This window comes from Sturnira hondurensis, unplaced genomic scaffold (assembly GCF_014824575.4).
Source record: "Sturnira hondurensis isolate 20B ecotype Veracruz unplaced genomic scaffold, ASM1482457v3 Scaffold0001721, whole genome shotgun sequence".
In the NCBI taxonomy this organism is placed as follows: domain Eukaryota; kingdom Metazoa; phylum Chordata; class Mammalia; order Chiroptera; family Phyllostomidae; genus Sturnira; species Sturnira hondurensis.
In genome coordinates this window covers 2,489,907-2,507,073 of record NW_028074352.1, presented here as the reverse complement: position 1 = coordinate 2,507,073, position 17,167 = coordinate 2,489,907, and the positions used below count along the sequence as shown (strand labels likewise).

The 17,167-nt window shown below is 37.9% G+C and overlaps 1 protein-coding gene across 7 annotated transcripts in view; it reads right to left on the bottom strand.

Annotated features, from left to right (window-relative positions):
- WDFY3 (WD repeat and FYVE domain containing 3) overlaps window positions 1–17,167 on the bottom strand; it is a 288,472-nt gene that overhangs the window by 165,935 nt on the left and 105,370 nt on the right. For all 7 annotated transcript variants that reach the window (XM_037030828.1, XM_037030821.1, XM_037030851.1 and 4 more), the window contains exons 2-3: window positions 14,728–14,937; window positions 3,912–4,035 (exon numbers count right to left, since the gene is read on the bottom strand). In XM_037030828.1, coding sequence (XP_036886723.1) covers window positions 3,912–4,035; window positions 14,728–14,907 — 304 coding nt within the window. In that variant the 5' untranslated portion in view covers window positions 14,908–14,937. The remainder of the gene's footprint in view (window positions 1–3,911; window positions 4,036–14,727; window positions 14,938–17,167) is intronic.

Genomic DNA, 17,167 nt, shown 5'->3' with positions numbered 1-17,167 from the left:
GACACTCAAATACGGAACAGGCTGACAGGGTCCAGAGGGGAGAGGGGAGAGAATCATAGGGGAAAAGGGGATGGACTCACATGAACAAGTATAAAGGGCACATGGACAGTAACTAAGGGTGGGGGGTGGAAATGGGAGGGAGGTGCGGAGCATGGGGTGGGGGGTGGGCAGGGTTGGGAATATAAGACAGAAAGCTGTACTTGAACAAGAATTAAATAAAACAATTATTTTGAAAAAAGGAAAAAAAAAGAAGTTGGACCCAAGAAGGAACACACCAAGGCACATCATAATTACATTGCCCAAGATTAAAACGAAGGAGAGAATCCTGGAAGCAGCAAGAGATAAGAGGACAGTCACCTACGAAGGAGTTCCCATCAGACTGTCAGCTGATTTCTCCAAAGAGACCTTACAGACAAGAAGAGGCTGGAAAGAAGTATTCCAAGTCATGAAATCCAAAGACCTACAGCCAAGATTGCTTTATTCAGCAAAGCTTTCATTTAGAATGGAAGGACAGATAAAGTGCTTCTCAGATAAGGTCAAGTTCAAGGAGTTCATCATCACCAAGCCCTTATTATATGAAATGTTACAGGGACTCATATAAGAAAAAGAAGATGAAAAATATAAACAGTGAAAGGACAGCAAACTCACAGTTATTAACAACCACACCTAAAACAAAAGCAAAGCAAGAGGACAGCTAGATCAGGAGTGGAACCATAGAAATGAAGAACACATGGAGGGTTAGGAACAGGGGAGTGGGAGGAGGAGAAGGGGGGAGAAGGTACAGAAAATAGCATAGACGGTAGTTAGAAAATAGATAGGGGGAGGGCAAGAATAGTGGGGGAAATATAGAATCTAAAGAACTTGAGACACGTGGTTATAAACTAAGGGGGGGGGAGAATGGTAGGGGAGGGAGTGTGCAGGTCGAGGGGAATGAAGGGGGGAATAGAACAACTGTAATGGTATAATCAGTAAAATATATTAAAAAAGAAATTAAAATTATAATGTCACAAATAAAAATCCATAGAAAGAATGGATGGTAAAAACTGAAGAGCTCACTTAGGAAGCAGAGTCCAAAAACAAAGACAGAAAATTAGCAACGAAGAAAATGAGAGTGTCTTAGAGGTACCTCTGATTAGAAAGAGAAAACAGATGGTAGAATATTATTATTTAAACAATTCATGAAACTCCCCCCAAATTAAAGTATATGAATTCCTAGATTAAGAAGTACTCAGCATAATGGACAAATACAGGTCTACTCCAAGGCAGGCTATCGTAAAATTTTAGAACCAAATGGCCAAAAATGGATCCTAAGTGCTTTGATAGAAAAAAAATAGGACACAGACAAAGAATCAAGTATCTAGGAAGCTTCATTCCTCAACAGTAGTATAGACATCTAGAATATGCTGAGAAATGATTTTTAAGTTCTGAGAAAAAATGATTTCCAACCAAGAGTCTAACACCTGCTGAAAGGAGGATAAATATAACGTAAGCTGCAAGATTTTCCAATATGACCCTGAGCATTCACCCTGGGCTGTCTGGAGAAAGACCTAGATAAGGTGCCCGCCTCCCCCTGCACTCACCATGTCCCCAGAGGTGCTGCACCCGAGCTCAACTTCCCATGACACTGGTAGCTTCCACTCCTGGTAGGAGGGCCTGTAACTTCCCCTGGCCCCAAAGTCTCCTGGGGCTAAACAGCTAACATTCTCAAAGGACTCCTATAAACATCCAGCAAGTGCTCAAGGAGTCTAGATGACAAGGAGTTTGTGTGTTTTCTCACTGATAAAACTGCATTCATGTTTGTACTTTGTGTTTGGAGAGACCTCCCAAGCACACTTTTTTTTGTGAAATAGTGAGGATGGTGGACTTGTGCCTTCCAGTTTCCACCTTCTGCAGGAAAGCCACACTATACAACATGATGCGCTTTGTGCCAAGCCCTGGTATCTGAAAGGCTGTTAGCCAAATGGCATTGCCTCCCTTAGTAAAGATGAAGGAACTCCGCTTATTCAGCAACAGTCAAATTTTCACTCATGGGATTTCTGTAAACAAATGAAAAAAAACCCAAACCAAAAATGATAATTTCCCTGTATCCCTTCTCAGGAAGCTTCTGGAAAAGATGCTTTACCACTTAATTTGAGAAAAAAAGATGACATGAGATTCAGGAAAGAGAGGCTCTATCTCAAAGAAGTGATATGGCATTCCAGGATGATGTGAGTGGGGATATAAAATGACAGCTGTGCAGCTGGCCTAGACAGCACCTACTGTAGACTAAAGCAGCCAGGAGGTTCTGGAAGTGCTGTGTGCAAACAGATGAACTGACAGAATGTCTGATGTCTTCAATCCTACTGAGGAGAGATTCAGGAAAAACAGGGGAATAAGAGATGAATGTGTAACAAAATGTAGAAAAGTAGTAAAAAACAACCAATTATTAAGTCTGATGGAGGCAAGGGAGAAGTTTTCAAGGAAAGAAACATAATCGTAGCATACCATATGGCTCATCTTAGAACCGTGTTTTCATACATATTCCCAGCCAGGAATCCTGACCTAGCCAGAGCTGTGGCACAGCCACGCTGCAGGGGCCTGGGAAGTGTCTGTGGGGCCGCGAGAGTGAGCTGAAGAGGGTAAGGCTCATTCTCTTATGAAAAGTCAGAAGACAGGATTAAACTGTGAATCACGAACACACACTATAAATGTTACTTAGAGAGCAGAAATAAATATCAAAAAAAGTTAAGTGTTCAAAAGCTACTACCTGTTAGGAGTGAAAAATGGAGATGAACCAAGATGATAAAAGGGACATGCTGTTTTTAATAAACCTTTTAACAATTTGTCCCTCAAAACTACGTGCCTATATTAATTTTAATAAAAAAATTAAATGATTTTATAACAAAGGCATTACCATTACTATTAAAAAATAATAATTTGATGGGTTGAAAAGATAAGTGATTTTCCCAAAGAGACATTAAAAACAGAACGTAAACAATCAATTTCTCGGCCTAATGCTTCAACAAGAAAGCTATCACTCAAACGACCAGCAAAAAATCCAAAAATAACAAAATAAAATAAAATTAAGATAAAATCCCTCAAACATATTGCTAATTTAGAAAATGACTAATGGTAATTAAAATCAAGAAAGCTTATTTTAATCTAAAGTAAAAGAAAAGATACTTAATAAGTTTAAAATGAACTAATTATAATGAAGACTAGTATTCGGGCAGCATTCAGAGAAGGCCTAGTGTATGTGCAGCACTGTGGTCAAGACTGTAGGTCATAAAACACCCTAAACAGTTTATGGTTCAATAGGAAAATAAAGACACATACCCAGATACCACTCATGGAGCTGAGAAACAAAAAATAGTTCAGAAGAGAAAGTTGCTTTTTCTTTGAATAAGGAAAACAAGAAACAGCCCATCAGAAAGGTGTGACTTAATCCAAGCTGGGAAGATTCAGACATGCTGAGATTGGCAAGATTCTCCTTACTAGGTGAAGCATAGTAAGAAAAAAATAGAAATAAGAGCGTAGATGAGTTTGGGACTCCAAACAACTTGGTTTGGTTGAAATATAGAAAAGGAAACAAATTAAAAGTGTAGGCTAGAAAAAAACACATATGGCCAGTTTCTGGGTTTGCCTTAAATGTCACTCTGGGAATGTGGATTTTGTTCAGAAGAAAACAGTATTGTTGAAAGGGTTGGGGAGAGGGTGGTAGTGGACCAAGGAAAGTAGTCTTGATACAACTAATCTACTTAAAAGATGTTGAAATTATAAGATGTTGAAACCAAGAGAAGAATGTGACTTTTTAGAATGTGAATGAGACAAGTAATTCTAGAATCAGGTCGACTTTCTATTTAATTTAAATAACACTTTTACCAAACTGTCCATTCAAATAAATAAGTTTTTGCTGGTTTCTGTAATAATACCTGTAGATTTATTTGATGCTCTCCTTCGAATTTCTGTTACCATCAGTCGTGAAACTTGTGTTGTGAACTGCAGAAGATCAGAAAATTTTTCTGTCATTGTATTTGGTGGAGCATTTCCAAAAACCTGTGAGGAAAAAAATTTAATAAAACATTGTTAACTTTTTTTTATTATGTGCATCTTGAAGTGTGGTATGACTTAAAAATCAAGTTACAAAACATATGCTTAAACAGTTTCTTTGGATCTGAATATATGTTTAAAAATACAACTCTCAATCACATCTAGCCATGTTACCTAATACATATTAATTTGTTGAATGATTAAATAAATATAATCTAAAAGCCAAAGACTAGTCATCTATAGAATTTGAGTCAATCTACTTTAGAAGCTTTAGAAAATATAATGTTTCTATGAAAAAATCTAAATTACGAAATTAAGATGATTTGATGGTACACAGATAACATTACATAGTGAAAAGCAGAGACTTACCTACCATTACTAAGTTCTAGGCTGAATACAGAATTCACTATTCTCATCTTATATCTCAGAATTTCTAAATCTAACAGCAATTAATTCCCAAAACAAGACTGGCAGGGAAAAGACTAGAATGAAGAGAATGAGAGGGTCAGAATCTTCTTCATCTGATTATGTCCAAATCTCCCCAGCTTGCATTAAGTCACACCTTTTTGGCGGGCTGTTTCTTGTTTTCCTTATCCAAAGGGAAAAAAACCTTTCTGCTCTGAACTACTTCTTCTTTCTCAACTCTATGAGTGGTAATTGGGTCATGAAATAAATTTTCCTTCCCCAGAAATCTAAGACAAATGAACTTTAGAATAAGTAATTCTTAAAGATATACCAATATAGACTGAGCAAGAGAATAAGAAAATACAACCTGGGCCCTGCTAGGTAGCTCAGTTGGTTAAAGCATCATCCTGACACTCCAAGGTTACAGGTTTGACCCCTGGTCAGGGGATCAAATACAAGAATCAATTACAAATACAAGAATCAGCTAATGAATGCATAAGTAAATGGAACAACAAATCAACGTCTGTCTCTGTCTCCCTTCCTTCCTGTCTCTCACAAATCAATAAATAAGTAAGAAAAGAAAACTAGATGAACTGTCATAGGAAAAGAAATGATATAACAGCTATGGAAGTGAATGTATTCTAAAATAGTTTCAATAATGTTCTTTATAATTAAAAGGAAATTCTGTGTCTTCTAAAAGTATTGATACCTCTCTATTACAATACAAATAGCACCAAGTTTTGTATGTTCATATGTGACTACAAAAGAAACCTTTCTCACTCATTTTTGTATTTTGAAAAAAGTTAGCCAAGCTAACACCAAGCTAGCACCCTGCCTTTCAGATGATGTTCCCTAAATATGATTGTTCATTTATTTGTTCAGGTAGGATTGAAGGACACGAACTATAACATGAGAATATAAACTAAAAGTAAGAAAGGAAAAAAAACCACACCAAGCAAATAAAAGACCAAGACTAGGGAATGCACTAGAAAAAAACATTAAATAAAAATCTAAAACTAAAAAACTTCTATATTTGTCATGTTTTAGTCATAAATTTGGCTTACAAATACAAAGAGAAAACCTAGTCAATTATATGGCTTACAATATCCTTAAGAAAGAAAAATATGTATTTAAGGAAGTACCTCTATTCTTTATACTACACAACTTTTCTTCTAAGAAGCTTGATAAAAGGATGTAAATTAGAATATAATATCTTGTAATACAAATGTTTCTTACATTCTTACAATAGATACTGTGTTTCTTATAACCTCCCTCAAATTGATCTGAAAGTACTAAAAACATTAAAAAACCCATAACAATTCAATTCTACAGGTTATACTTTTGTCCAGGTATGTAAGTCTGTTCACTAGTGTAACACTGATTATAAAGGATTTCAAAGAACAAAATAAACAGTTCTTTTCTTATAATCCTTGTCCTAGGACACATCTATTAATTTTAGAGAGAAGAAGATGGAGGGAGAAAGAGGAGAGGGAGGGAGGAAGGGAGGAAGGGAGGAAGGGAGGAAGAGACACTGATCAGCTGCCTCCCACATGTGCCCCAAAGAGGGACCAAACCTGAAACCTAGGTNTACTAAAAACATTAAAAAACCCATAACAATTCAATTCTACAGGTTATACTTTTGTCCAGGTATGTAAGTCTGTTCACTAGTGTAACACTGATTATAAAGGATTTCAAAGAACAAAATAAACAGTTCTTTTCTTATAATCCTTGTCCTAGGACACATCTATTAATTTTAGAGAGAAGAAGATGGAGGGAGAAAGAGGAGAGGGAGGGAGGAAGGGAAGAAAAGAGAGAAAAAGGGGAGAAAAAGGGAGGAAGGGAGGAAGGGAGGAAGGAAGGAAGAGACACTGATCAGCTGCCTCCCACATGTGCCCCAAAGAGGGACCAAACCTGAAACCTAGGTATGTACCCTGACCAGGAATTGAACCCTCCACCTTTCTGAGCATGAGACAACACTCCAACTAATTGAGCCATAGCAGTCAGAGCAATAGCAGTACTTTTCAAGATCTCAATAAATTGTTTTTCTTCTAATATTTTGATAAATGTTTTATTTTTACTGTTAACCCATGTGTTACGTGTTAAGGAAGACCCACATTCTTTAACAATCTGTAGATAAATTTTAGAAACTGAGAAGCCAAAAAATGACACATGCATGAACTGCCATTTTACCTCCACTCACAGATGAGTGTGTAACTGTTTAATGAAGGCATTTATAAAACAATTTGCTCAGGAAATTATTAGGCCTTCTATCAAACTGATTTAGACATATAGTAGGTAAACATTTCTATTACCAAGAATATACTGATGTATATTTTGCTCCTAAGAATTAAGAGCTATTTTATTTTTAAGCATTATTAAGACAACTTCATAAATCAATAGGTGATGTCTTAGAAGATATAAGGATATAGTTATTCAAGCAGCCTTCATGCTGGGTGAATAATAATGCTGTTAAAAATGCAAGTAACTTTTCACACAAATCCTAATATTTACTGCTTTATTTTCATACAAATTTTTTCAAAAGGTAAGTCTTACTTGAATTGACCAACTCAAAATCAATATTATGGAAGAAAAATGATATACTATCTGCTAATCTGAAATGACATAAACAGTTTTTAGTCAAGTGATCTAACACTACTAATGATTGATTCATTCTGTCATTTATTTTGTCATAAATATTTACTGATTTCCTAAATATGTCAGGCAGTGTTTGGAACCATAATGTTTGGGCTCTGGGCAGTGAGAAAAGTCGTGCTCGTTGAGGAATCAAAAGGCTGGTGAGGCTGGATGTTTTAAATAAGAAGGAAAATGGTACAAGATAAGGTTGGAGAGATGCAAGGACTAAAACACAAATCCGACATTTTAGACAATACTAAATACATAAGGTAGCAAAGGAAAGTGATCTTTCTGTGACTGAGATCAGCATTTAAATCTGAGAATATCAGGTATGTATTTACCACCTTTCACAAACAGCGGTATTTCTCAAAAACACACAACACTTCCACCATGCGGTTAAGTGTGTGCCAGAGGATGGAGCACGGAGCTGGGGGTCAGGAGGCTTGGATTCTCCTCCCCTCAGGGACTACGAGTCAAATTTTTGTTCTTTTCTGTTTCTTTATCTGTCAAGGGGGAGAACTGAACAAGAGACGGGCAGGTAATATATTCAACTCAGAAGAGATAATTCCACAAGAGATATATGACATTCATAACTCAGATGAAAATAAAAACAGTACTGAGGAACAAACATGCCTTCTAGCAAATTCAATAAAAATAATTACCATATAATGATCCTTTGCCATGTGCCTAGCAGTATCCAAAGACTTGACGTGTGATGTCATTTAAACCTCATAAAATCTCATACAGTATCCTCATTTCACACATTTAAAAAAGTAAGTGCTAGAGGAGTTAAACAACATAAACCTGGAAGTGCTGGAGCCAGAATTTTAAACGAGGCCTGTCTGATCCAAAGTGCTGCTCTTAATCACCCAGTTCTGTATCGCCTCAATTAAACTTCACCTGAACCCTATCACTGTAACTCTGCAATCTTCTCCTTAAGAGAACAACATGGTTTGATTTGTTTTTAGAAGGGTCATTTTTACTGTGCATCTAAATAAATTGCAGAACATTTCCTGGTGCCTCTACACATTTCTGGCGCATTCAGAGAACAAATTAATGGTGATATCCAGTGGGGCGGGCATAAAGTAGAGGCTCAATATGTATTTGCTGCACAATGAAGCCATTCAATGAAAACCTAGTAAATATAACTAACAAAAAGGTTGCAATTTTAAAAGTTTTCTAAAATGGTGTCTTTTGTTTCCTAAATACAGTATATGTCATATTTAAAATAAGTTACACAGTACGACCGCCATTAGTAATTAAATAATTGCAATATAAAATAGACTTTAAAAATAAACAATCAAAAATAAAATGTAATTGTTATTTTTATCTTGTAAATGAACTAAGATTTCTTATCAATTAATATAAATAATTAGAGAAACATCTCTCTTACACTCTTCCTATTTCTCAGGACCACTGACTCAGGGGAAAAGAAAGAAGACTCCTTCCCTCACTTGCTTCTCTCTTTCCTCTCTTTTGGGATATGACTGTCTCAGGAGAACACACACTCTCATCTGCTCTGGGTGCAGCCTGCAACTGTCTCTTTCTATTTCAAGGGTAAATTTAGTCCTTTGTTGCACAGACCTATTCTCCAATATCAACTGTACTGGTATTATGTAATAAGCATTAAAGCTGTATATATATGGTAATAGTTCACCTTCTGACTCCTATCTTGTCTCTCATTTGGTTCTAAACTTGAATCTCTTTCCTCTAAAGCCAACAACTTAAAAAGTAAAGGTCATTTGTAAGAGACAGACAGTTTTCAACTTAGGTATTTCTCAAATTTAAATTTAAATTTAAAAAGCTAGGGGGGTTTCTAAAAGAAGATCTAATTAGCAAAGAGTACATTTTAAAATGCACAATAAAGTATGATAATATCTACCAAGGTAATTTAACAATAGCAGTTAATATTTAGATGACTGAAATGCTATTCTTTTTTAATAAATTTAAGTCAGGTATTTTCTTTGTAAGCTTTTGTTCTTGGGATTAAAGGTTAATTATTTTTAAGACTTCTGGGTAAGTACTACTCAGCTGTTCTCAGTCTACACAATAACCCTTCAGTTTAAGAGGCAAGACAGCAGCAGCCTCCTTGCAGGACTGTGAGGAAGATCACAGGAGGCAGGTGAAGAACCCAGCATGAGACCTGGCCCAGAAAACAGGCTCAACACATGTCCTTTCTCAACCTGTGCCTCTTAAAAGCAAAAACCACACTGAAATAACACTACTGACCACACTTTAAAAATAATTCTGGAGATAGATGCCTAAGTCTAATGGTAATAGTAATATGGCTTATTTACTATTTGGCATGAAACAAAGTATCAAAAGTGAACAGTGCAATTCCTTTTTAGCAATCATAGTTAAGAACTCTAGTGCCATATGGAGCTACTTATTTATCAAAGCTATTTCTTACTAGTAGAGAATGTTCATGTATAAATGGTTAAATACTGAATAAATATGGCTATATATTTCAAAAATTCAGTGAATGTGATGGCTTATATAAGGACATTTTTAGGTTAATGATAACTGAGTGAATATAATATATATCTTTTTAATTGGTGACAATGGCACAAAAATAACTCCCTATCTTTTCATTAGTTAAGAGACGATTGAATCTTTATGGTATTTCACTCATTATATTAGAGGTGAAGGGCAATGCATATATATGTGGTTTTTTTTAAAAAAGATTTTATTTATTTATTTATTTATCTCTAGAGGGGAGGAGAGAGGGAAAGAAACATCAATGTATGGTTGCCTTTCGTGCGTCCCCTGCTGGGAGTTGGCCTGCAGGGAACCCGCCTGCAACCCAGGCATGTGCCCTGACTGGGAATCGAACCACGATCGTGTGGTTCGCAGGCCCGCACTCAATCCACTGAGCTACGCCAGCCAGGGCTCATATATATGTGTTTTTCATCAGCCAATTAAAAACTTCTGACTTCAAAGAATTTAATAGTTATTGAGACTTACAACAACTTATAACACAAGAAAACTAAGTCACATGGTCTAAGAGAGGATAATCACTAAAGCATCTCAAATCTGCTCTTTAAAAAAACATATCTGTACAATTATTCTATCCTAATATTCACTTGAATTGACTGTAGAAACCTAACTGATGAAATAGATGGGACATATATCTAAGATACTACTTATTAATTTATGTTAATAGAAAAAAACAACAATTGTGCTAACCATTCTAAACATCACCTTTGTAAATGTTTGTAAGTCTGAGATAAGATTACCTCAAAATACTCAGCCAACAGTACATAAACAAAATGAAACAACAAAAAAAACTTCTTAGAACTAATTCCAACAAAAATTAATGACTGGTTACCTCAACAGGGCTTGAAAAATTGTTTTTGTGCACAATCAGTTCTCTCCCATTTCCAAAAGTGCTATTTAAATCTTCCCCCAACCTTTCCTCATGTTCCTATTCTCCATCTCCTCCCTCCCTTTATCATTCTTAGTCTCTTATTTTATAGATTAAAAAAATGAACACCCTCTAAATGTTTCCATTCTCTATTCATACTCTATCCTACCTAATCCCATAGGTGACATTTGAACTAGTCTCTCTTTTACCATTCTCCTTCTTTCTACTTCTGCCCTTCTGCCTTACCAGCCCAGCAAAACCTCAATCCCAATAAATAATGTCTGCCTTCTCCACTCTAATGTATCTATCTGTCCTCTCTAACTTCTACACACAGGCTGCTGAGTCCCTGGTATGAGAAAAATCACACACAGGATTGGATAAGATGTGTTATAAATTTATTATCTCCAACTTCCACTGGACCCTCAATACTCTTTCATCGTTCCTTTTCAACTATCTTTCTCATTCCCTTTCATTAATATTCCAAACCGTCACAATTTCTTTAAATCCCTTAGTCAACCTACTTCCTCAAGACTCTTAACAGACCACATCTCCTGTTGACTGCTACAGGAAACTGAGGTTATTAAGCAAGATCTCATTCAACTTCCCACCATCTTAACTACAACCCCATGTTCACACCCAACAAAATACAGAGTGGGGCAAAAGTAGGTTAACAGTTGTGAGTACTCAGTTAATAAAACTATTGTAGCCCTGGCTGGTGTAGCTCAGTGGATTGAGCGCGGGCCTGCGAACCACATGATCGCGGTTCGATTCCCAGTCAGGGCACATGCCTGGGTTGCAGGCCAGTTCCCAGCAGGGGACTCACGAGAAGCAACCATACATTGACATTTCTCTCCTTCTCTCCTTCCCTTCCCCTCTGAAGATAAATAAATAAAATCTTAAAAAAAAACTATTGTAATAATCATAACCTGTGTGTCTTTTTCCATACAAATAACCGTAAACCTACTTTTGCCCCACCCTGTATCCTTTCTCCAGGATGAGGTAAGTTTCTTTTGCCCACTGGAGGCTCAACCACCCATCTGAAATTTGACTCCATGTTCTCTTCCCTCAATCAATTTCGATCTCTCTTGAAAATTTCCAAATTTTCCCCTCTGCTGGTTTCTTCCCTTCTCTTTACGAGCATGACTACATTTTTCCCACCTTTAAAAACAAAGCAAAACACTAGAATCATACAAACACCTTTTTATTGCCAAATAAAATACAGCTCCTGTTCTGTATCCTTTATGGGTTTCCCTTCTTTCATTTAACATTCCTATTCTCTATGGTTCATCCTTAGCTTGCTGCCCTTCTCACTTAGCAGTATGAACCATGAGTAATCTTTTGTCCCCCTCCCGGGTTTCAATGACCACATCTTTGCTAATGAGTCCCCAAAATATGTGCCCAGCCAACTCCTTTGTAATCTTCTATTGAATACCTATCAGGGAAGCTCACAAATCATCTCGACTCCATGCCCCATACTGAATCGATCCCCTAAAACTTTCTTTCTCAGATACTGGGAAATATCTACCCAGTTTCCCAAATTAGAAACCGCAGAGAAAGCCTTGTCTTGGTCCCTTCTACTCTCTCTTATTCTATTGCTTACAATACTTCATTGGCTCTGCATGCCTCCAGGAAAAGGATGAGTAAAAGTATGCCTCCTATCCATCTCTACGGTCTTATTTTTGGCCCCTCCTTAACATAAAATCGACTCCTTGGTATACTTATAAACACCAGCACATATTAAAATGTTTGTTGCCTTTTACCTTGACTCATGCTTTAACTTCTTCCATAATTGCCTTCTTGGTTAATTTAGTCTAGTTAATTCCAATCTGGCTAATGCTTATCTTTCAAAGCTGAGGAATTCTATCACATTCTTGAGGGAAGCTTCCCTTCCCTGACCCCCACACTTTTAGAGAACTCTCTTTGCAAGGCGGCCATATCCTCCCCTGTCTCTGATGCTACATTTCCTTGTTGTCGTTATATTATCTGTTTTTGTGCTTACTTCTCCAGTACAATTATATGTTTATCTTCCTCATTACACTTTAGCTTCATAAGATAAGACTCTGTATGGAAAATTATCACCACACAGCTGAAGGTTAATCTGGCATGAAAGAAAATAACATATACCAAAAAAGAAAAAGAAGGAATTTGGAAAAATAACAATGCAAGAACTTTAAGAAAATTTTTACAAACTTTAATTTTCAGAGGGATGAGAGGAGATACTACATAGTTTCAGAGGAATAAAAGGAAGGATTCAAGGAAAATAAAAATATAACATAAGGTTAATCTAGAAGAATGAACATGATTAATAGAGTTCCAGAAAAGGAAACATACAACAATGAGGAAGTTAACAAAGAAGTATTTCAAAATATTTCCCCAGAGTTGAAGAGTACAACTTTTCAGATTAAGAAGAGTCATCATGGCCCTGGCTGGTGTAGCTCAGTGGATTGAGCACAGGCCTGCGAACCACACGATCTCGGTTCGATTCCCAGTTAGGGCACATGCCTGGGTTGCAGGCCAGTTCCCAGCAGGGGACACACAATACATTGTGTGTCCTCAGCAGAGACAACCATACATTGATATTTCTCTCACTCTCTCCTTCCCTTCCCCTCTAAAGATAAATAAATAAAATATTTTAAAAAAAAGAAGAGTCATCATGAAGCCTCAGTAAAATTTTAAAATAATGAGAAAAAAAGAGCCTAGAAAACTTCAGGCAGGAACACTAACACATAGAGAATAAATAACACAGAGACCAACTGACACTGGAAGGGAGACGATGAGTCAGAGATGGGATAGAGAGAAAGGCATCATCGCAGGGAGAGAGACAGATTCCAGGGAGGTAGGGATGAGTGGGAAAGACAGAGACAGGGAGAGAGAGATGGGAATTAGAAAGGACAACAGAAGAGAGGGAGCGAGAGAGATGGGGAGAAAGACAGATGGTGGGGGGAGCAAAAGAAAGAAAGTGGGGTAAAGAGAGAAGGCACAGAAAGAGATGGAGAGGCAGAGTTGGGGATAGAGATTGAACAGGGAAGGGAAAGAGAAGTAGAAATAGAAGACAAAGACAGAACAAGAGCAAGAGAAATAGGAAGAGAGACGGGGAAGAGAAACAGAAACGTGAGGGAGAGAAAGTCAGAGGAGGCAGAAAAAGGTGGAGATAAGAGAGAAAGAGAAAAAGAAACATGCAGAAAAGAGAGATGAAGACAGTTATAATATGAAGTCTGGAGGAAACAAATTCTACAAAAGTGGGAAAATAATGGGGGTATATTACCTATGGTCCATCTGTGAATACTATTTACTCCATGATGAGTAAAGTATAAACATGAAATACTGTTTAAACAAATGGTATACTATATGGAAAGGATAAGGAGGGTAGTATGTACTAGTGTTTATATTCCTCAGTAGGAAGTCAATTAAGACTAACTAATCAAGAAAAAAACAGTAAAATATGTTATTTAAAAGCTGACAGCAGCAATTAGCACTGGAGAGCAGTAGGGCATCCATTAGCCTGTGGAACTACTTGACTTTTTAAACTATGTACTTGTACACCTTTGTTAAAACTTAAAAATTATTTTAAAAATCCTCATCAAGATTGCTACCTGTAATCAACTTGATAAAATACAATAAAACATTAACTCTATTTAGACTCACCAGGGCCTATAACTATCCTTTTTCAATTTCTGATAGAAAACCTGTCTAACGACAAAGAAAATTGAGATGATTCTTTAAAAGTGTACAAAGCACTTGGGCAACCGCACCATTTGATGGCATTAACTGTCGCTTCAAAAAAAGAATGGCGCTCTGGCTGGTGTAGCTCAGTGGATTGAGTGCCAGCCTGCAAACCAAAGGCTGGCTGGTTCAATTCCCAGTCAGGGCACGTGCCTGAGTTGCAGGCCAGGTCCCCAGTAGGAGGAGTGCAAGAGGCAACCACACATTGATGTTTCTCTCCTCTTTCTCCCTCCTTTCCCCTCTCTCTAAAAATAAATAAATGAAATCATTAAAAATAATGGAAATAACAAATGGTAATTTATAATCTATCCATTCTCCCAAACTCAATCATTAGAGAAAACTTTTTCCAAGTACTCAGACTTCCTTTTATCTGTTAAAACTAAACAGTTCATTTTGACCAGGTCTCACATCAAGTCACACTACTTTATAGCAAACTGAAAGGAAAGAATGAAAACATAAAACTTCTTAAAAAGTAATTCACTGTATCGTTTTTCTACCTCTGACTTACTATAACCTTAAGATTCTGGTAGTGCCACCCAGTCCTGGAAAGTGTGCGTACAACCGAGACTTACCCTGTTAAACACTGGCAGCATCATGTACAGCTTCTCTTCTTGTTCCTTCTGAGTCATGTGCCGAGGAGGGTGGCACAGCTCAGTGAAGAGACGGCGGAGGTGCATCAGTCCTAAGGCGTTGTCTTGAGGGCTGCATTCCTCCTGCCTTGGCCGACCCATGATCCTCTTCACCATGTTCATCTTGGCAAGTTGGTGACAGCACTTCTAATCCTGTTGGAAGAAGTTAACCAAGAAAGAGTCACAACGTCATTACCTTGATCAGGTTAAGCATGCACAAAGAGCTTATAAAAAGTCTAAAAAATAGAAAATTTTGACTAAAATTTTGTTTCCATTTCTTTAAAACGAAAAGGTAGAAAGGCAAAGCTAATTTTGATAAGTCTCCCTAAAAGATAAATTATAATATGGCACTCAACTATCCTACTAGCTTTGACACAATTTATATAAATGTAAACCCTTAGGACTTCCAAGCAAGATGGTGTCATAGGCAAACATGGCTAGCTTCTTAGCACAACACCACCAAAATTATAACTAAAATATAGAATAACCATCACGCAGAATTGTCAGAAATTTGAATGGAACTCTGACAACTATAGAATGAAGGAAACCACATCCACCCAGATTGGCAGGAAGGGTTCGGATGCAGAACGGACTGGTCTCTCACCCATGTGTGGTGGATAAAAATTCGAGAGGAATATCTTGGGAACAAGGAGTCTGAGCCCCACACCAGTTCCCCCAGCCCAGGGTTCCAGTGCCAGCATGATAAGCACCCCCAACTTCTGACTGTAAAAACCAGTGGGGACTGAGTTGGTGGAAGAAACTTCTAGAGCCCCAAGCAGTTCCTCACACACAGACTTACTTACTCAGACCCACTTCCTCTGAGCCCCAGCACCAGGGTAGCAGCTGGAAAGGCACCAAGTGGTGTAAAGGGAGAAACAGAAGTATCTAGCATGAAGGGCAGCAGAGACCATGGTCCCTTTTCTAAACCCTCTGCCCATAGAGCCAGAAAGCTGATGCCATATCTGAGACTCCATCAACCTGGCTAACAATTTGACCTGCTTTGGAGACCCCCAGACTCCACCCCACCCAACTTATGGGCCCACCCAAGCTCCTTTTCCATATGAATGGCTGGTCATGTCTCATGCTTTACAACTTCCTAAATCAGGGGTGTCAAACTCATTTTCACTGGGGACCACATCAGTCTTGCGGTTGCCTTCAAAAAGTGAATGTAATTTTAAGACTGTAGAAATGTAACTACTCCTTAATAGTTAAGTGAAAGCTCAGCACTCTAGGTGGGTAGAAACAAGATGGAGGGCTGGATTCGGCCTGTCGGCCTTGTGTTTGGCACCTGTGTTCTAAATCCTATCAAACAGACAACAGGTGGATCCAGTGAGCCCAGGCCTGGTACAAGTAGTAGCCAGCCTAGATTCACAGCTTTGCTTCCCCTGGGAATCTCTAAGCCAGCACAATTAGCAACCATCTCAGATTGCTTTAGAGCTCAGGTAGGGAGGCCCTGGTAGGGAGGCTCTGGACAGAACACAGGTCGGGGATGACTTTGGCCTACACATTCAGTGGACAGCTACAGACCACACTGGACCACTACCACCCTCCCTCTGCACAGCTGATCCTCCACAGAAGGCAGAGATTGGTGGTAGGTGGTCACAGCCAATCCTTGCAGCTGACTGGCCTACTGACCTGCCAACAGCAACCAAAGCTCAACTATAAGAGGATATGTATTCAGCCCACACAAAGGGTGTACCTTGAGTAGTACCTGGCTTAGGTGATAGGGGAGGCTGTGCCACTGGGTTCTATAGGAAACCTACTACAATAGGCCACACTACCAAGATACGGAGTCAAAGCAGCTCCACCTAATACATAAAAACAAATACAGGGAGGCTGCCAAAACGATGAGACAAACAAGTCTGAATTTAAAAAATAGATCAAAACTTCAGAAAAACAGCTAAACTAAATGGAGATAATCTATCTCTCAGATGCAGAGTTCAAAACACTGGTTATAAGGATGCTCAAGGAACCAAGTGAGGACCTCAACAGCATAAACAAGATCCAGTTAGAAATGAAGTATACACTAATTGAAATAAAGAACAATTTACAGAGAAACAAGAGTAGAATGGATAAAACAGAATCAAATAAATGATTTAGAACATAAGGAAGCAAAAAACAACAGATCAGAACATCAAGAAAAAAGAACCCCCCAAAAGTAAGTGAAGTATAAGCAGCCTCTGCAACAGCCTCAAGGGGGACAACACTTGCATAATAGGGGTACCAGAAGGAGAAAAGAGCAACAAATTAAAAATCTATTTGAAAAAATAATGAAAGAAAACTTTCCTAATTTGGTGAAGGAAATAGACATGCAAGGCCAGGAAGCACAGAGTCCCAAACAAGACAGATTCAAAGAGGCCCACTCCAGGACACAACATAATTA